Raw genomic sequence first — 21,466 nt, 5'->3', positions numbered from 1 at the left:
AAAGGAGAGTGACTGAGAAGGAATCAGGGAGTCTGGGATGAAAGCAAAAGCGACTGTCCAGCATTCCAGAAGGAAGAGTCAACGCATGGATTCATACAAACTCGTACCCAGAACAATGTCTTATTGTATTGTTTACAATATTTCAAAATCAACCAACAAGTGTATTTCATCAGCCATAATACATTTCAATCATAGAATAATCTTAGCCTAGGTCAAGAAGCAAAACAAAAATAAGTTCATTTGCATTAGTAAAAAGTTTAATAATAAAGTGTCAAAAATTCTATTACTGGACAAGAGTATGGACTACAGATAAAAAGTGAAATAAATGTTAGAAATGGAAAAAAAATTATGTGGTTTAGAAAGCTGAGGGAAAGTTTTCACTTCTTTGGCTTAAAAAAAAAAAGTTGAACCTTGAAAGATGAAGCTATATGGATATGAAAAGGGGTGATAATATCACAGAAGAATCTATATAAAGTGATTTTGTGAGCAAAGTTACTCAAGGTTTGGTGTCAGAAGACTTGACAGACTACACACACACACCAAAAAATCTCTTAAGAGGTTCAGAGTGAGTGATTTCAAGTTTTAAAAATACACCTTGAGATGTATAAAGTAAATAAATTCATGTGAGTACCATCTGGACCATCCTTACTGTATAATGCCAAGACATATTCTACTGAACTGTCCTAATTTTTTATTTGAAGAGGGCTGTTGATTTGTTTTGAGCCTTCCAACATATCCTGGGGGTGGGGAGGCCTAAATGTATTCATATATCAACACAATAAAATTGTAATGCTTAAGATGAACGAGTATTTTGCTGTTTTTCAACAAAGTGCAAGACCTTATCCAGAGAAGGTGGAGTTGGCTAATTAAAGCATGAAAGAGAGACTCCTATTAATTCATTACATTGATTTCTTCTGTCCTACAAAGTTAGGTTTTCTTGGCTGACTGACAGCATTACTATTGAGACATACATACTCATCTCTTTGTTAATTAAAAACACAATAATAAATGTAGTACCCAAACACATTATGGATTTTTAACATTTTTTAAAGAATGATAGTACCACTGTGGAATGTAGTGCTTCTAATAAAATTGAGGACAAAAATTAAGAGCAGTGTTCAAAACCCTAAATATTAGCCCGAAGTATTTCATTGGCAACTCCCTATTACTAAAAAATATTCACAAGATTTAATGTGTATCAGAAGCATCAATCACAGATAAAAACACAACACAACTAAATACAGGTAATAATCACACAAGTTCTCTTCACTCCCAACCCTGAGGTTTTAAAATGTTTTCTGACAGCATATATCCCTTTATTTCCACTTCCACATAGAATCTAGGCAAAATACCTATTCTTTAGAAAGTCAAATAATATTGTAGTTTAATACCAAACCTAAATACTGTATATATATTTCACATGAGCAAAATACAGGTGATATTGTTTTCTTCATTCCCAAACTAGAAACAAGATAGCCATGCCGCCAGCAGTAAGGTCCAAATGAAAACGAATTTCACAGCCGTTAAAAAATACATAACTGTCATTGTTAATAAAAGTCAAGTGTGCAACAAACTGGAAATACTGCTTGCTAGCCAAGGACAAGATGTGTCTAAATTCTTGGTTTCAGGACATCTCTTAAATGACCAAAAAATAATAATCATCAAATAACATTAGTTCTCGCAAATAGAATGCAAATATAATGCTAATTAAAGTATTCACAAGACAATGACAAATAAGGCTTCAGGACCACAATACATATTATTATGTAACTGCAATACACATTAAGCAATCACCAGGTTGCAGGTAGGCCTTCCAAAAGGAGTTATTATGGTTTACCGTGATCAGAGGATTGTGGTGTTCTATTTAATCATGCTTTTGCCTGCAAGCAGGTGTTTACAGATGTCAAAAAGTAAAACACTGATTCTAAATGTAAACCTATAGTTCTAATAAATGGTACAGTAATAGCACGCTGCACCTCACAGCGTTTTCTGCATAAACCTTCTAATCCGACATGAAGTAAGCTGCATGAAGCAAGTTTCTCTGCATGCTTTATGAGCCAAAATTTAACTTCGGATTCATTTTTATTAAAATGCCAAAACTCACACACTGACAGCCAGACCTTGTTTCAAGGACTATGAAGTTAAAATTTAACATCCGGTGCAAAAGAACGTGAGACGGTGAATGAGGGTTCACTTGGGTATGTTATTGTCTAAAGTAATCCTCAACGCTTCAATGAAAACGTAGGCATCTCAAAACTAAAATTTAAAGGATAACAATACTCAGTCTATTTAATGAACAAATTACAGAAACCGCCAATAATAAACATAGTGTATTCATAATGGAAGTAAATTCCGAATACTTCAATCTCCAAACGTGAGGAGGAAAAAAAAAAAAAAAAGGTGAGAGGCAACAGGGTAAATGGGTGTCATAAATCAATGTATTTTCTATGATTTCTGTCCTGCCTACTCAAAAATTTTTAGGAAGTCTGGAGTAAAATCTCTGGGCCTTGGGAAAATGCTAGATGCTACCCTAACCAGCAACGCAACCCACCTGACACCCCAGAGCAGCTCACAGAACTCCAGAGGTGTGAAAGGGAGGGTATAAATAAGAGAACAGTAAAGGCACGAGATTTTTTTCCGGGAGTTGGAATTACGACTCTGTAAGGTCGTTTTCCAGAGCTGTGCTTGAATTGTTCACGGAAAAACACGTCTTTTTCTAAAGCAGAGATCTGCAGCAACAGCAGCCAGGCGCCCACCGTCAGTGCCAAAGAAAGACTAAGTTCCAGGTGCAACAAGCATACTAGCTGCCGTCTCTGCACCCGGGAGGGCAAATCCTGGACACAGACACACAAAACGCTCAAAACCACCCCCAACCAGCTCAATTCCAAATATCTTGGAAGAGGACTGAAGGAAAACGGATACTCAGGTGCCCATTCTCAGGCTTGCAGTACCCACAGCCACAGAGATGGGACAATTCCTGGCTCTGAGGAGTGACCAAGATGAGGACATTCCAAAATGCGGGACGTGTTCTTGCAAAAGAAACACGGGAGTCCCTGGAAACAGACGTGGGCCAGGCTTCACCTCGCTACTGGTTAACCTGGGGCGCTCCCACCAACCAGCTCAAAGCCCCGGGAAGCCCCTAGTGAGGCCCGGTGGCCGGTCACCCCCAACTTGTAGGACACTCAAGACACAGGCCACCGCCCTGCTGGCCAGGAACGCTGGCTCCGCGCTTACCTCGCAGGCCTTGAGCTTGTCACCATCTCCCTCAGGCAGACCAGTCCGACGCGTGGCCATCATTTCATTTCAAATGACAAAGAAGGGACAAATCCTTTGGAATCCACATTGGAGGTGGGGGGGGGGGGAATGCCACCACACACCCGAAGGGGAAGAATTCCGCAAGCAAGCTCCGAGGGGGCAGGGCTGGTGAAACAGACAACGCGCCAGGGAATGAAGGTTTTCAGGAAGCGCCTTCAAATGCCTTGCTGATTTCTCGCGACTTCAACTGACTTCGCCTTCTTCTTCCATTTCTGGAGACTTAAAAACAAAGGCGACAGGTCTTCTTGGAAGCCAGTGTCGAGGCCAATTGCAGAAAGCGGTCCCCTTCTTCCCAGTGCCACTCCTGAGTCCTGGAAAAATCCGAACGGGTCGTGAAGGCTCGAGTGTCAGCTCCCAGAGAGATCCTAGGAAAAGGAGAAGTTAAAGGGCGTGAACTTTCTCCAGGCGCCTATCACTGTCTTGCCCACATGTCCACACCAAGTTCGCGTTTCCTCCCTAACAAAACAAAAAAAAAAAATTTTTTTAACGTAAACAAACAAAAAGCCTATAAATTCGAGGGGGTGTTTAAAAAAGAAAAATCTCAAAACTGCCCAGCGGTTGCGTCAAACACATCAAACACACCTGGCTGTTATGCAGCCTTCGAGAAAATCGTTCCCCATTCAAGTGCATTTTAATTCATGTCTTTCCTGGGCAGAGCAGAGGGCTGTGCATGTTCTTTTCTGCATCACCCAGACAGGGACACTTCGGGGAAGTTTTCTCCCCCACGAGGTTGAAATGGGATCACACTTTTCAAGCCCCCTCCTCGTTCCCCTCCGCCCCCCAAAAACTCAAGCACAAAGCCAGCCTGGCTGGGGCCGGCGTGGGCTCGGCGGCGTCTCCGGGTGACTCGGGCGCCGCCCCTCCGCCCCTCCGCCCCGGCCGGCGTCCCCGAGGAGGCGGCTGTTTTCCTTGGCCCGCGGCGGGGCTGGGTGGGGACGGCCGGGGACGGCCGGGGAGGCGTGCGCGGCCGCGGGTGGGACGCGGGCGCCGCTCGCGCTCCGGGGCATGATTCCGAAGCCACACTCAAGCAACTCTGAAGTCGCGGCTTTTCCCCCAACTACAACTCGACACGGCTTTCCTTCCCCTGTGGCCACCTAGGGGGGGAAAAACTAGGAAAAAGCAAACCACCACCCACCTCCCCCACGATTCCCCCGCCCCTTCCTGAGGCGGGTCGGAGACCTCCAGCTCCCAAGGAGAGCAGCCCCAATATGGGCTTTCTCAAAGGTGCTAGGAGCCCCTGGGCGAGACAAAACCGGGGGCCTTACCCTTCCCGCCCGCTCGGGCCAGGCGGCCAAAGCGCGGCGGCGAGCTGGAGCGGGGACGCGGGCCGGGCGCCGGGCCCGGCCGGGACGCGCTAGGCCGCAGGCTCGGTTAATATTCATGAGCGGCCCCACGCGCCCCTCCTCCAAGGCCGGCCGGCCGGCCGGCCGGACCCCGGCGCCCGCCGCCGGCCTTTGTGCCCTTCCCTCCGCCCCGCCGCCCGCCCTCGCTCTGCACACGCGGGCGCGGCCCCTCCGCCCCCGCCGGGCGCCCGCCGCGGGCTCCCTCCCGCCCCAAGCCAGCGCCAGGCCGGGTGGCCTGAGGTGGCGGGAAGGGAGAGAGCCTGCGGCGAGCCGGGCTCACCCCGGCCCGCGAGCGCGGCGCCCTACCGGCTGAGACGGAAAAGAAACCAGACACGCACCAGAGGAAGCGGGACGAGTGGATCCGCACCGGGCTGGCCGGCTCCGGGACAGCGCGCCCCGCCCGGCGTGAGCCGGACCCCGCAGCAGGACGATCCCGCGCTGCCCGCCGCCGCCGCCGCCGCCGCGCTCCGAGGCCGCCGCCCCCGGCCGGCCGCTCCCAGGCACCGCCGTGACCTGCCCCGGCCGGCCCCGGGCTCTCGGCCGCCGCGGGAGGGCGTGGGGCGGGGCGGCGGCCGCCGGACTCTCCCCTCGCCTTGCCGGGCCGGGCCGGGGCCCCGCTCCGGCGCCCGCTAACGCCAACTGACAGAAGCGCCTCGCTCCGCGGCCGCGCGGAGCTGTTTCCCGGGGGCGGATTTCTCGCTTCTTCCTCCCTGGATCCACCTCCTCCCACTCCACCTCCTTCCCCTCCCCTCCCCAGGGGAGGCTCTGGGGCTGAATATTTTCTGTCTTGAATAACACGGGCCCGGGAAACCGACGCTGGAGAAGGGGGATTACCCGGAGGCCGGAGGGGGGTGCTCGCCTGCCCCCTCCCCGTGGGTCGCGGGACCTACAAGCCCTCGCTCCCCAGCACCCCAAAACCAGGCACACACAACCCTCCCCGCCCCTGCAGTCTCCCAAGCGCTGAGTGGCAGCGTCCAGGGATGGGCTTGCTCCCGGGGAAGGAGACCTGGTGGTAGGCGTCTGGGGTGGAGAGGGGGACAAGCCTATAACAGCGACACCTGCAGACTCGAGGGATCAAAGGTCCTAGACCGGGGGACGGGGATTGGCAAATTGTGCCCCCCCTTTTTTGCAGCGGGCAGGCAATGAAGCTGCGACCAGACGTGGGACTTGCAGATAAGGGAGTGTCCCTTCACGCCTCACAGCAAAATCTCTTCCTGTGGTGGGAAGGGGGAAGTTAGCCAAGCGTTGCTCATTCAGTTCTTTCCCTTTTATAAATTCTGCAGAGCGACTGAGCGAATTTGGCGCGGCTAGCGGAACTGTGAAGAGGCTGCTGCGCTTCTCTGTCCGCCACACTTCAGGTCACAGCGGCTCCGGAGCCGCGGCACAACCGCCTCCTTCCCCACCCAGCTCCCGGGCCTTGTCACAGACCCCGGCAGTTCGCTCCGCCCCACCGCGCCTCACAACATCTCCCGCTGCAAATTGTCCAATCGGGAGACACGATGGGAGAACGCGAGCCAATCAGAGACTGGTTAGTCAGGCTTCCCTCCGCCCTCTTCCCCGCCCCCAGGTGAAGGCCACCGCCCCCTCGGCCTCCCCTTCCCACCCCGCCCGGCTCCTGAGAGCTGGCTCCCCGGCTCCGAACCTCGCGGGTCTGGAGGGGAGTTGCTCGCAGTCGGAGGCAGCGTTTCTCACCTTGTCACCCTCATCCTCGGCCCCTTCCCATACACACTCCCCTCTCCTTTTCAGTGCTCCTGCTGGTGCTGTTGAGGGTCATTTTTATCCTCACTGCGGCGGGGGACTGCCAGCTATTGTGTCTGATCAGCTGCCACCGCCGTCCAGAGGGAAAAAAAAGAGGAACAAAACCTAGAAGCTATGGAGTCCGCTTACCTTTTCCTTCTTTCTTGCTACTCTCCCCTGTAGACTTAGAGTCTTCCCCCGCCCGCCCACCACCTGAGGTCCTGTTTCTTTGTGGGGGACAGGGGAGCGGGGACATAAAGCATGCCCTGCAGCTGGGGCACCTGCGCCTTCGTTTTTACATCTTCCTTAAAGTGGATGGTGCCAAACCAAATCGACAGCTAAATCCTTCGCTTCAATTCGAGGAAAGACGTTGACGAGATCATTTTTAGATGGCCACGAAATTTGCATGTTCTTGACAGCCCGTCACCAAACAAGTCAGCTAACAATCAAGAAAAGAAAAATAGAATAAAATACAAGGAGGGATTGCCAGTCAGATGGTAATTTACTAAATAGCCCACTGGCTGTAGCAGTATCCAGTGCTAGATACTATTGAGTAAATTAACAAGAAGTGAATAGAAATTCAGGGTTCAAGTAGCTCACCGCTTGTGGGTTTATAGAATATGTCCAGAAAGGAAAAACAATTTACAGCACAAAACAACTCCTTACACATGCAAATGTGCATGCACGGCATAAACGGAATACCTAACAGCTAGGGACATTTGGGTTAAAATTTTTGCACTAGAAATTTTTGTAAATGTCGATTGTGAAATTTGCAGTTTGATAAAGGAGAGTAAAATGTGGGCCATGAAAGGAGAAGGAAAAGGAAGGAAAACACATTCTAAGAATTATGGAAAAATAACATAACCTAGAGAGGCAATATTTCTATAAGAGGTAATAGGATGTAAGGACCAAGATTACAATCCAACTCCATTTACCACATAACTTAGCGCAAATTATTACTTATGTGTCAAAGTACTAGAGCTATCAAATTCAACGCCTCCTGCTAGGTATTCCTCTAAAAGCTTTACACAACGAGATAGGTGGGTGGTGAAGGAAGGTTTCAAGCCCAGGGGATCTGGCTCCAGAGTCCATTCTTTTATTCACAATACTATACTAGGCTGGGCTCAGTGGCTCACGCCTGTAATCCCAACACTTCGGGAGGCTGAGGTGGGAGGATCGCTTGAGTCCAGGAGTTTGAGACCAGCGTGGGCAACATAGGGAGACCTGTTTGTACAAACAAAATGTTAGCTGGGCGTGGTGGCATGCGCCTGTAGTCCCAGCTGATTAGGAGGCTGTGAGGCAGGAGGATCGCTTGAGCCCAGGAGTTCAAGGCTGCAGTGAGCTATGTCCAAGAGTGGCACTCCAGCCAGGGCAACAGAGCCAGACTGTGTCTCAAAAAAAAAAAAAAAAAAAAAAAAAGATGAAACAACAGTATATTACCTCTTAATATGGGTTTTTAATAATAACAGCTAACACTTAACTTACTATGTGTTAATTATTGTGGTCTTTCAGTGCCAATGTAACTCTACTCCTGGGACAAATATAATTGTGATGTTCCAAAATTTGGGAATGTTTTTAAGAACTGTTATGATAAGTTACTCTCTTAGGTGTCTCACGTGTATTAGGCTATCTGGATGGAGAGTGCAAAAGGCACATAGTTAAAATTTGAAAAATTTAACTGGGCTTCCACTGGGCCTCTGAGTTGTAACAGCACCCTCCCTATCTTGCTGGACTGTTGAAGAGAATCAAATGAGACATAGATGTGAAGAAACTTTTAAGGCCAGGTGCAGTGGCTTATGCCTGTAATCTCAGCACTTTGGCAGGCCCAGGCAGGAGGACCGCTTGAGCCCATGAGTTCGACAAGCCTGGGCAACATAACGGGGTCCTATCTCTATTAAAAAAATTTTGTTAAGTTAGCCAGGTGTGGTGGTCAATGCCTGTGGTCCCAGCTACTTGGAAGGCTCAGGTGTGAGGAACGCTTGAGCCCGAGAGATCAAAGCTGCAGTGAGTCTTGATCACGCCAGCGCACTCCAGCCAGGGCAACAGAAGACACTTTTAAAATGTAAAAAAAAATTATTTCAATTAAAATATTATGGACTGAGCATGGTGGCTTATGTCTGTAATCCCAGCTCTTTGGGAGGCCAAGGCGTGCAGATCACTTAAGGCCGGGAGTTCGAGACCAACCTGGGCAACATGGTGAAACCCTGTCTCTACTGAAAATACAAAAATTAGCCTGGCGTGGTAGCACGAGCCTGGAATTCCAGCTGCATGAGAGGCTGAGGCATGAGAATCTCTTGAGCCCGGGAGGCAGAGGTTGGAATGAGCTGAGATTGCACCACTGCACTCCAGCCGGGATGACAGAGCGAGGACTCTATCTCAAAAAATAAAATAAAATATGATTATGAAGCAGAAGTTTGTACTATTTCCCCAACAGCAACCCTACTGTTTATAACATTTTATTGTTACTGTTTAGGAATATATGAACCCAGTTAAAAATTAGGTCTATTCCTTTCTGAAGCCATGAACAAGAATATTTTAATATCAGCTCTCATTTGGATGCTTTTGCTTGTTTGTTTTGTTTGTTTTTGTTGTTTTTGAGACGGCGTCTCACTCTGTCACCAGGCTGGAGTGCAGTGGCACAGTCTCGGCTCACTGCAACCTCTGCCTCCTGGGCTCAAGAGATTCTGGTGCCTCAGCTTCCTGAATAGCTGGAACTACAGGCACACACCACCACACCAGGGTAATTTTTCTTTCTTTTTCTTTTACACCCCCCCACCGCCACACCCCCGCCGCCACACCTCCCCCCCGCCCCCCCGCCTTAGAGACAGGGTTTCGCCACATTACCCATTACCCAGACCAATCTCGAATAACTGACACCTCAACCTCCCAAAGTGCTGGGTTTACAGGCGTGAGCCACCGTGCTTGGTCATTTGGATGCTCTCTGACCAGACCAAAAAGTGAGTGTGGCACCCCTATGCATCTGGAAAGAGGAAGCCTACAGCTGGTTTTTCTCCATTCCAAAGGCTAATCGGCTTAATTGCCGGAGGGTGCAAGCCTTTGGAATTCTCTTTAGCTGCCCATGGTGGACATCTCACTTGTGAACACCTCCACCAGAGGGAGGGCAAGGGAAAAGAAAGGGGGCCAAACTTCAGTCATGCGGCTATGTGTTAGTTTCAGTAAGAGATTTGGTGAAACAATAGGTTTTGGGGCCATTGTAACTGAAAGGAGATTGAAACTAACTGGTTGCTATCTTGATAGTTTTCTTTATCCTCAAATATCATGGATAAGCAAGAGCTAACAGTAATTCTAGCTTTGTTTGCTTTGAAGGCTATTTTCCTCCTTAGAGTATAGCTAATAAATGTGTGGGTTTCCTATAATCAAACTTCTTGGAGTATCCTTTGAAATAGCCTCTGAAATTACCATAGCTATATTAATAAAAACAAGGAAGTTTTATACACTAAAAACTAAGCAAGACATTTTTGAAGATGGGAACTGTATCCTTGAAAGGTAAGTGTTGGCTTTGCTAACCACATAATATTGTTTTGGTGAACCATTATCAAGGGAAAAAATGTCAAAGCCAGAAATAGAGTCAAAGTATCCCAGTCCCTAACGTGGAAGGTCATTCTACGATAATCTATGAATGATTTCTACTCTGAATATGTTAACAGAAGCTGGCAATTCTGAGAAGCACAAGTGTTTCCTAGTGAATCCACAAATGAAATTTGCAATTTGGGTGAAGCATTTGCAAAACTATGTTAAGACCAGTGGCCCTCAGAGGAGTAAGGGGTTTTCTTTTGTTGGTTGTAGGAAAATGCTTTTGGATTTTATTTCTTATTCACACATTACCAAAAGACACATTACCTACTAATATTACTTTGAAAAAGCAAAAGACTTTTTTTTTTTTTGAGACAGAGTCTCACTTTGTCATCCAGGCTGGAGTACAGTGGTGTGATCTTGGCTCACTGCAACCTCTGCCTCCTGGGTTCAAGCGATTCTCGTGCCTCAGCCTCCCCAGTAGCTGAGACTACAGGCATGCACCACCACACCCAGCTAATTTTTGTATTTTTTAGTAGAGACAGAATTTTACCATGTTGGCCAGGCTGGTCTTGAACTCCTGACCTCAGGTGATCCACCCACTCAGGCCTCCCAAAGTGCTGGGATTACAGGCGTGAGCCACCATGCCTGGACAAAAAAGTGAAAGATTTTCATATTGAACTGAATAGCTACAGAAATCCCACCACACTTGCAAGGCATTTAACTATTGTAATTGAGAGAAGGGAATGATTCTCCACCGTCAACAATTTCTAGGATTCTTCCTTCATCTCTTTTAAACAAATAATGTAAATGATTTACTAATTTATTGTTCTGCAGTTGCTTAATTTATATCTTATTATTTCTCTCCACATGATTACTGTCTTTGATGATTAATTTCTAGAAGGCAATGACATTATTTAATTCATTATATACAATGCCTAGTAAAGTACCACACACAATAAATATTCTTGAATAATTTCTGTGCCCTCAGTATATTGCCATCTTTTCCTTCTCTGGACTAGAGTATTAGTGTTTATTTTGGGTTTTTTGTTTGTTTGTTTCTTTCTTTCTTTGTTGCCATTACTTGATTATAAATAGTGTTCTTTTGTTACTTGGATATATTGTGGGAAAAAAATAACAAATCTTATTTAGCTAAATATTATCTCCTTTTTTATCTAGATTATAAACTTCTCTAGAGGAGATTCCTGGAGCTTTTACTACTTTCACATCCCCATAATATCTACCACATCTTTTACACATAGAAATTACTACAGAATTATTCAAGAAATAAAAGATGGTTGTGTCACTATTATTGATAAATATTTATACCTCAAGAAATTCCTGGCTGACCAATAACGGTACAGGTCACAGGAAGATATATGTATAGGCCTGTGTGAATATGCCTAAAACAAAGAGTGTAAATTATAAGAGGTGTCCACAAAGAGAATACTTGGTATGGGCCTCAACTTTCAGAAACGCCACATTTTATCTCCTTATAGAAACTTCTCTGGCTGGGTGCAGTGGCTCAAGCCTGTACTCCCAGTACTTTGGGAGGCCCAAGTGGGCGGATCACTTGAGGTCAGACGTTTAAGACCAGCCTGGACAACATGGTGAAACCCCATCTCTACTAGAACTACAAAAATTAGCTGGGCATGATGGCACGCGCCTGCAATCCCAGCTTACTCGAAAGGCTGAGACAGGAGAATTGCTTGAACCTGGGAGGCAGGGCCCAGCCTGGTTGACAGAGTGAGACTCCATCTCAAATAAATAAACAAATAAATAAACTTTACCGCCAGCGATTTAGCTGTTTTTCAGCCATAAGTCCATCCTAAAAATTAATATCACTTGCATTTTGGCAGAAACTATAAAATTTCACCCCAAAGCTTATCCATAATCATATATCAAAAGTTTTCTTTAGATCCAAATTATTATTCAGCATTAGAATTTCCATAATTAAAATTTAGTGGTATGCTAGTCATAGTCATCAACATTGTTAAGTTTATTTATGTTTTAAGAAAAAATATGAATAAAAAAATCCATGTGCAAGTTTTTATTTCATCCTAAGAATCGTGACTTTCATTTATAAGTATTCCAACTTTGCTTAAAAATATGAGACCAGTTTTTAAAATGTTTCCACCCACCCAACTAAATATGAGTTGGAACATTGTGAAAATACCGTGCAATCTGGAGAAACCCATATTACAACTGGAGAATTGAAGTATGTTTTTATCATTTTGGAATGGAATGCTAAATTCCAACCATTTTAACTAGGAAACTGTGCTAGCAGTGGATTTTTAATATCATAGGCCTAATCCAAAGTAACCAAATCTTTTCATCACAAAAAAATAAAAAGTTCCAGCCTTCCCTTTCATCGTCATTGAGCAGAATTAGGAAAGACACCTAAAGACTTCTCTATTCCTTGATTCAAGAACCTCTGAGTATCTTTCAATATTGTCCAGCACTGTAGATTCCATTCCTCTATTCCTATAATTGCCTGCATTCCTTATTAATCCAAAAGTCAACTAACCAAGGCTTCTTCCCCCAGATAGGAGAAGATTGCAGGACAATATGTGGTAATTCACATCTGGGCTTAAGTAGGATAGATGGCAGGCTTACATAACCTTTCCTCTCAAAGATTTTTTTCAATTATATTTTAATTTTTAAAAATTGCAATGTAAAAAAGAAAAAAAAAAAAAACACAAACTATGAAGGGGCCCAATCTCATACCATTTTGTATGAACCCATTCTCATGCCTCCTTCCAGCTTTCTTCTGTGGCTCCTCATTGCTTGAATCCAACAAGAAACATGGGGTCCTCAAAGATAATTCATCCACCCTGTTTATTTCAATATAAATAGAAATTTTAAATAGTAATATTCATCAAAGATGAATGAAAAGGAAATAAGACTGATATAAACATTTTAAATTGTGATATTGGGGAAGAGATGAAATAAAGGAATATATTCTAAAAAGAAACGATACATTATGGAGGAAGATTAACCCCAGTAAACAGAAGATATATAGAGACAAATGTTTCATACCCTGAAGAAAATAAAATATATCAAAAGAGAAATCACAAGAGAATGAATGAAACATAAAAGATGTTAGAAGGGCTAAGAGAAGGTATTGAGAGGGAAAAGTCATACCGTTGCAGAAACAACACATGAATTAAAAATAAGAAGAAATAAGAAATGTCTGGCTGGGCACAGTGGCTCATGCCTGTAATCTCAGCACTTCGGGAGGCCAAGGTGGGAGGATCACTTGAGCCCGAGAATTCAAGACCAGCTTGGGCAACACAGTGAGATCTCATCTCTAGTTTTAAAAAATAAAAATAAGAAATATCTAGCAGAAAATTGCGGGATGGATGACGGATTTTTTTTAAAAGCACATCAAATACAAAGGAAAAGGATAAAGATTAAAGTGATTAGACAGGAGATGAAAAACATAGAAGACAACAGAAATCTGATTTAGAGAAATTGATGTCTCTGAAAGAACTTACAACTAATGAAACTAAAAAAATTTTTTTTCAAAGATATATATACGATGGTAGCCTGCTAAATGTTCCCCCAAATCTGTTCTCTCCTTCTCCTGTAATAGTAGCATTTTAGGCACCTGGTTAACAAGCTAGACTTTCGATCTAGGTGTGTCTGGGTGTGGCCATGACTAAATTCTAGGCAATGAAATGTGGGCAAGAATGATTGTGTGTCACTCTGGAAGCCTTCCCTTGAAAGGCTTAGATCTGTGCCTTCCTAGACCCTTCCCCGATTCACAGTGACTGGAGACAGGGTTGCCAAGTTTAGCAAATAAAAACAATGAGCACACAGTTCAATTTGAACATCAGATAAACAACAGATAACTTTTTAGCATAAAAAAGCCTGGTTCAAATTGGTGTTTGAAACAAAAAAAAGAAAAGAAAAGAAAAGAAAAGAAAAGAAAAGAAAAATGTTGCAGGCAATAAACAAATCAGATTTTAGTGTGTGTCTCATTAAAAAAAAAATACTGTTGGGCACAGTGACTGACACCTATAATCCCAACGCTTTGGGAGGCTGAGGCATGAGGATTCCTTGAGCCTGGGAATTCAAGACCAGCCTGGTCAACATAATTAGACCCATCTCTACAAAAACATTTAAAAATTACCTGGTGTGGTAGCTAATTTTTAGCCCAGGCTATTCTTGAACTCCCAGCCTCAAGCAAGCCTCACACCTTAGTCTCCCAAAGTTCTGGGATTACAGGCATGAGCCTCTGCACCCAGTCTTTCAGCTGCTTTTAAATGTGAATGACCACATGATTCAATCTTTAAGTCACATTATTTGTTTTCTTCAAAATTTTTCATATCAATTAATGCTCAGAAAAATTTTTAGGTGAATAATGGTTTTGCTTTGGGTCAGTGATCAGCAAACTTTTTCTGTAAAGGGCTGGATAGAAAACATTTTAGGCTTTGCAGTGCCACATGAACCTCTGTTGCAACTACTCAACTCTGCTATTACAGTGCTAAAGCAGGGATGGACAACATATAAATGAATGAATGTGGCTGTTTTCTATAAAACTTTATAACAGAAGACTGGATTTGGTAGATGTGCCACAGTCAGCCAACCCCTGCATTAGGTAATTCACTTTGATTTGCTTGCAGGATTTCTTTTCTCTTTTGAGACAGAGTCTCACTCTGTCACTCAGACGGGAGTGCAGTGGCGTGATCTCGGCTCACTGCAACCTCCACCTCCCAGGTTCAAGCAGTACTCCCGCCTCAGTCTCCTGAGTAGCTGAGACTACAGGTGCCCACCACCACGGCTGGCTAATTTTAGTATTTTTAGTAGAGGCAGGGTTTCACCATATTGGTCAGGATGGTTTCGAACACCTGACCTCAAGTCATCCATCTGCCTCGGCCTCCCAGAGTGCTGGGATTACAGGTGTCAGTCACTGTGTTACAGGCTGGAGTTACAGGCTGGAGCCACCTTGCCTGGCCAGATTTCTTTTCTTATACCAAAGTTTAGTAACTTCCTCCAAGTCACTATTCCGTTTTCATAATCCCTGAAACATGGTAAATTTTTTTTTTAATTAAAAAGAAGTTTTTTAATAGAGACAGTGTCTCACTATATTGACCAGGCTGGTATTGAACTCTTGGGTTCAAGTGATCTCCCTGCCTGGGTTTCCCAAAGTGCTAGGGTTACAGGCATGAGCCACTGCACCTGGTCAATCCTTTCAATCCTTGGAATTGCAAGAAAGTTTTCACATATTGGTTAGGACAAAGGCTAAGCTCTTGCACCAAAAATATTTTTTAAATACCGCAGTACTTGTGTATAGAAGTGACTACAAACAAAGTTATGTCTTTTTCAGGTAATGATCCCAAAGTGTGCTCTTCAGGCCTGCCACAATAGCTCCATTGTCTTCCATAGGTGGTTTCATCTCTGGGTCAAAGGCAGATGCTCCAGTTCTATCTCCTGTAGGGTTCTCAAATAAAATATGGGATACCCAGTTCAACTTGAATTTTATTTATTTATTTATTTGATATGGAGTCTCCCTCTATTGCCCAGGCTGAAGTGCAGTGGCACAATCTCGGCTTACTGCAATCTCTGCCTCCCGGGTTCAAGCGACTCTCCTCCCTCAACGTCCTGAGTACCTGGGATTACAGGTGCACGCCATCACGCCCAGCTAATTTTTTTTTTTCTGTAGTTTTAGTAAAGACAGAGTTGCACCATGTTGGTCAGGCTGGTCTCGAACTCCTGACCTCGTGATCCGCTCACCTGGGCCTCCCAAAGTGCTGGGATTATAGGTGTGAGCCACCATGGCCAGCCCCTCAACTCTAATTTTAGATAAATGACAAATACGTTTTTAGGATAAATTTTGTTGTTGTTGTTTTTGAGACAGGGTCTTGCTCTGTTGCCTAGGCTGGAATACAGTGGTGCCATCACAGCTCACTGCAGTCTTGACCTTCTGGACTCAATCAATCCTCCTACCTGAGCCTCCCAAGTAGCTCAGGGACCACAGACATGCACTACCATGCCTGGCTAATATCTTTTTAATTTTTTTGTAGAGATAGGGTCTTGCTATGTTGCCCAAGCTGGTTATATGTTATTTAATCTGCCTTAAATAATGGTTTGAGTGACCAAATAATTAGTAAAAAAATGAAAAAAGAAGCTACAGTCTATCAGAAGATATATGCAACTGATATGACCCACCAAGGATTTATTTATTTATTTGCAATGGAGTCTCGCTCTGTCACCCAGGCTGGAGTGCAGTGGTGTGATGTCGGCTCACTGCAACCTCTGCCTCTCCAGGTTTAGGTAGTTCTCTGCCTCAGCCTCCAGAGTAGCTGGGATTACAGGCGCATGCCACGATGCCCAGCTAATCTTTCGTGTTTTCAGTAGAGACGGGGGTTTCACCGTCTTGGCCAGGCTAGTCTTGAACTCCTGACCTCCTGATCCACCCACCTCGACCTCCCAAAGTGCTGGGATCACAGGCATGAGCCACCGCGTCCGGCCTCCCATCAAGGATTTGTAACCTGAGCCTCCATAAACCAGTAACTAAAATAGAAAAGATGAATAGGCAATTTATGAAAGAGAAAATACATGTTTTCACCAAACATAATAAAAGATGCTCAGTATCACTGAAATCAGGATAATGCAAATTAAAATGATAATGAGACCAATTTCAAACCCATCAGACTGGCAAAAATCAGTCTGAAAACAGCAAAAGCTGAACTGTTGACGAAAACAGAAACTCTTCAGGTGGAAAATACGAAACCAGTAAATAGGCGGAGTATAGTGGTTCAGGCCTGTAATCCCAGCACTTTGGGAGGCCAAAGCAGGCAGATCACCTGAGATCAGGAGTTCAAGACCAGCCTGGCCAACGTAGTGAAACCTCATCTCTACTAAAAATACAAAAATTAGCTGGGCATGGTGGTGGGCGCCTGTAATCCCAGCTACTCTCAGGAGGCTGAGGCAGGAGAATCACTTGAACCTGGGAGGCGGAGGTGGCAGTGAGCTGAGATCATGCCATTGCACTCCAGCCTGGGTAACAGAGCGAGACTCTGTCTCAAAACAAAACAAAACCAGTAAATGGCAACTCAAGTTGCTCAGGTCCCAAACCCTGAAAAATTGGAAATGACTAGCTCCACTTCGAAATTCAAGAGGTCTCAAATTAAAGACACCCTAATCTGCCCTTGCCACATTAAGTGTCAATTCTGTTCGTACTGTTGCTCCAGACCAAGAACTTCAAAACAGCCTTGACCCCGCTTTCTCTCCCACCCTACAGCCCCACATCAGTAAACTCTGTCAGCAACACCATCATATTATATCTAGAATCTGATCACCTCCACAGCGATCACCCAAATCCAAGCAAAGTCATCGATCACCTGGATGAGATGACAGCCTTCAGCTAGTCTTCTGCCCTGTCTTTACTAGTGTCGACTCTCAACACAGGAGCCAGTGCAACCCTTTTAGAGCCTAAATCAGGTCTTGTCTTTTCTTTGCTTCAAACTCTCTGATGGCTTCCCATTTCACTCAGATAAAAAGCCAAAATCTTTACAGTAGTTTACTTCATTCTGCTGATCCACCTCCGGGCTATACCAATCTGCTTAAAGTTCATCAGGCACCCAGACTTTCCCCCACCACACCTGTCACTCACCTACTGTTTGCACCTGTTATTCCCCAAGGCTAGACTATGCTACTCCCTGCCAGATATCCACTCTCCTCGTTTGATTCAGGCTTTTGCTCAAACAGGTCTTCCCTAACCCTCCTACTTAAAATAGCACCATAGTCACCTACCTGACTCCACCTCACCCCAATTATCCTTTCTCTCCACCTCCACCCCTTATACATACCTTATTTAATTTTTCAAAAAGCACTTATTGCCACATATTGTTTTATATTTTTTTTTATTGCCTATCTTCTCAGCCTAGAATGTAAATCTCCGAAGAACAGGAAGCAAGTCTATTTTATTTATTGCTATATCCCTAGTGCCTAGAACAAATCCTGGCATATACTAGACATCCCATAGAATATGAATTGAAGAGTTTGGGCACAGCACCTCATGCCTGTAATCTGAGCGCGGGGGAGACCCAGGTGGGAGGATTGCTAGAGCCCAGGAGTTTCAGGTTGCTGTGAGCTATGATTGCACGGATGCACTCCAACTGTGGTGATAAGAGTAAGACCTGTCTCTGAAGAAAGAGAAGAGAAAAGAAGAGGAAAAGAAAAGAAAAAAGGAAAGAAAGAGAAGAAAAGAAAAAAGAAAAGAAGGAAAAGAGAGAAGAATGTGCCATAAACCTAGAGGCTTCCTGGGAGATGGCAAATTTTTTTCTAGATCTTTTTTTTTTTTTTTAATTTATTTATTATTATTATACTTTAAGTTGTAGGGTACATGTGCATAACATGCAGGTTTGTTACATATGTATACTTGTGCCATGTTGGTCTGCTGCACCCATCAACTCGTCATTTACATCAGGTATAACTCCCAATGCAATCCCTCCCCCCTCCCCCCTCCCCATGATAGGCCCCGGTGTGTGATGTTCCCCTTCCTGAGTCCAAGTGATCTCATTGTTCAGTTCCCACCTATGAGTGAGAACATGCGGTGTTTGGTTTTCTGTTCTTGTGATAGTTTGCTAAGAATGATGGTTTCCAGCTGCATCCATGTCCCTACAAAGGACGCAAACTCATCCTTTTTTATGGCTGCATAGTATTCCATGGTGTATATGTGCCACATTTTCTTAATCCAATCTGTCACTGATGGACATTTGGGTTGATTCCAAGTCTTTGCTATTGTGAATAGTGCTGCAATAAACATACGTGTGCATGTGTCTTTATAGCAGCATAATTTATAATCCTTTGGGTATATCCCCAGTAATGGGATGGCTGGGTCATATGGTACATCTAGTTCTAGATCCTTGAGGAATCGCCATACTGTTTTCCATAATGGTTGAACTAGTTTACAATCCCACCAACAGTGTAAAAGTGTTCCTATTTCTCCACATCCTCTCCAGCACCTGTTGTTTCCTGACTTTTTAATGATTGCCATTCTAACTGGTGTGAGATGGTATCTCATTGTGGTTTTGATTTGCATTTCTCTGATGGCCAGTGATGATGAGCATTTTTTCATATGTCTGTTGGCTGTATGAATGTCTTCTTTTGAGAAATGTCTGTTCATATCCTTTGCCCACTTTTTGATGGGGTTGTTTGTTTTTTTCTTGTAAATTTGTTTGAGTTCTTTGTAGGTTCTGGATATTAGCCCTTTGTCAGATGAGTAGATTGCAAAAATTTTCTCCCATTCTGTAGGTTGCCTGTTCACTCTGATGGTAGTTTCTTTTGCTGTGCAGAAGCTCTTTAGTTTAATGAGATCCCATTTGTCAATTTTGGCTTTTGCTGCCGTTGCTTTTGGTGTTTTAGACATGAAGTCTTTGCCCATGCCTATGTCCTGAATGGTACTACCTAGGTTTTCCTCTAGGATTTTTATGGTATTAGGTCGAACATTTAAGTCTCTAATCCATCTTGAATTAATTTTCATATAAGGAGTAAGGAAAGGATCCAGTTTCAGCTTTCTACTTATGGCTAGCCAATTTTCCCAGCACCATTTATTAAATAGGGAATCCTTTCCCCATTTCTTGTTTTTCTCAGGTTTGTCAAAGATCAGATGGCTGTAGATGTGTGGTATTATTTCTGAGGACTCTGTTCTGTTCCATTGGTCTATATCTCTGTTTTGGTACCAGTACCATGCTGTTTTGGTTACTGTAGCCTTGTAGTATAGTTTGAAGTCAGGTAGCGTGATGCCTCCAGCTTTGTTCTTTTGACTTAGGATTGTCTTGGAGATGCGGGCTCTTTTTTGGTTCCATATGAACTTTAAAGCAGTTTTTTCCAATTCTGTGAAGAAACTCATTGGTAGCTTGATGGGGATGGCATTGAATCTATAAATTACCTTGGGCAGTATGGCCATTTTCACGATATTGATTCTTCCTATCCATGAGCATGGTATGTTCTTCCATTTGTTTGTGTCCTCTTTTATTTCACTGAGCAGTGGTTTGTAGTTCTCCTTGAAGAGGTCCTTTACATCCCTTGTAAGTTGGATTCCTAGGTATTTTATTCTCTTTGAAGCAATTGTGAATGGAAGTTCATTCCTGATTTGGCTCTGTGTTTGTCTGTTATTGGTGTATAAGAATGCTTGTGATTTTTGCACATTAATTTTGTATCCTGAGACTTTGCTGAAGTTGCTTATCAGCTTAAGGAGATTTTGGGCTGAGACAATGGGGTTTTCTAAATATACAATCATGTCATCTGCAAACAGGGACAATTTGACTTCTTCTTTTCCTAACTGAATACCCCTGATTTCTTTCTCTTGCCTAATTGCCCTAGCCAGAACTTCCAACACTATGTTGAAAAGGAGTGGTGAGAGAGGGCATCCCTGTCTTGTGCCAGTTTTCAAAGGGAATTTTTCCAGTTTTTGCCCATTCAGTATGATACTGGCTGTGGGTTTGTCATAAATAGCTCTTATTATTTTGAGGTACGTTCCATCAATACCGAATTTATTGAGCGTTTTTAGCATGAAGGGCTGTTGAATTTTGTCAAAAGCCTTTTCTGCATCTATTGAGATAATCATGTGGTTCTTGTCTTTGGTTCTGTTTATATGCTGGATTATGTTTATTGATTTGTGAATGTTGAACCAGCCTTGCATCCCAGGGATGAAGCCCACTTGATCCTGGTGGATAAGCTTTTTGATGTGTTGTTGAATCCGGTTTGCCAGTATTTTATTGAGGATTTTTGCATCGATGTTCATCAGGGATATTGGTCTAAAATTCTCTTTTTTTGTTGTGTCTCTGCCAGGCTTTGGTATCAGGATGATGTTGGCCTCATAAAATGAGTTAGGGAGGATTCCCTCTTTTTCTATTGATTGGAATAGTTTCAGAAGGAATGGTACCAACTCCTCCTTATACCTCTGGTAGAATTCAGCTGTGAATCCATCTGGTCCTGGACTTTTTTTGGTTGGTAGCCTATTAATTATTGCCTCAATTTCAGAGCCTACTATTGGTCTATTCAGGGATTCAACTTCTTCCTGGTTTAGTCTTGGAAGAGTGTAAGTGTCCAGGAAATTATCCATTTCTTCTAGGTTTTCCAGTTTATTTGCATAGAGGTGTTTATAGTATTCTCTGATGGTAGTTTGTATTTCTGTGGGGTCGGTGGTGATATCCCCTTTATCATTTTTAATTGCGTCGATTTGATTCTTCTCTCTTTTCTTCTTTATTAGTCTTGCTAGTGGTCTGTCAATTTTGTTGATCTTTTCAAAAAACCAACTCCTGGATTCATTGATTTTTTGGAGGGTTTTTTGTGTCTCTATCTCCTTCAGTTCTGCTCTGATCTTAGTTATTTCTTGCCTTCTGCTAGCTTTGGAATGTGTTTGCTCTTGCTTCTCTAGTTCTTTTAATTGCGATGTTAGAGCGTCAATTTTTGATCTTTCCTGCTTTCTCTTGTGGGCATTTAGTGCTATAAATTTCCCTCTACACACTGCTTTAAATGTGTCCCAGAGATTCTGGTATGTTGTATCTTTGTTCTCATTGGTT

General features: G+C 43.9%; 1 protein-coding gene and 1 long non-coding RNA gene across 14 annotated transcripts in view; one reads left to right on the top strand and one right to left on the bottom strand.

Moving 5' to 3' along the window:
• ARHGAP21 (Rho GTPase activating protein 21) overlaps positions 1-5,308 on the bottom strand; it is a 135,033-nt gene extending 129,725 nt beyond the window's left edge. For 3 of the 13 annotated variants that reach the window (XR_004177160.1, XM_031652699.1, XM_031652706.1), the window contains exons 1-2: positions 3,898-4,163; positions 3,235-3,680 (exon numbers count right to left, since the gene is read on the bottom strand). Coding sequence is in view for 10 of the 13 variants with exons in the window: in XM_031652699.1 (XP_031508559.1) it covers positions 3,235-3,297 (63 nt within the window). In the remaining 3 variants the exon portion in view is untranslated. Of the gene's footprint in view, positions 1-3,234; positions 3,772-3,897; positions 4,164-4,580; positions 4,691-4,996 lie in introns of those variants that run through there. The other 10 variants (XM_031652700.1, XM_031652704.1, XM_031652707.1 and 7 more) reach the window with 6 other exon arrangements.
• A 758-nt stretch (positions 5,309-6,066) lies between these two features.
• On the top strand, positions 6,067-6,544 carry LOC110744206. The gene is made up of 2 exons (XR_002524542.2): positions 6,067-6,186; positions 6,405-6,544. It is a non-coding gene; the product is annotated as an uncharacterized LOC110744206 (long non-coding RNA).
• The last annotated feature ends 14,922 nt before the right edge of the window (positions 6,545-21,466 follow it).

This window comes from Papio anubis, chromosome 11, assembly GCF_008728515.1.
Source record: "Papio anubis isolate 15944 chromosome 11, Panubis1.0, whole genome shotgun sequence".
Lineage (NCBI taxonomy): Eukaryota > Metazoa > Chordata > Mammalia > Primates > Cercopithecidae > Papio > Papio anubis.
This window is presented reverse-complemented; position numbering and strand designations above follow the sequence as displayed.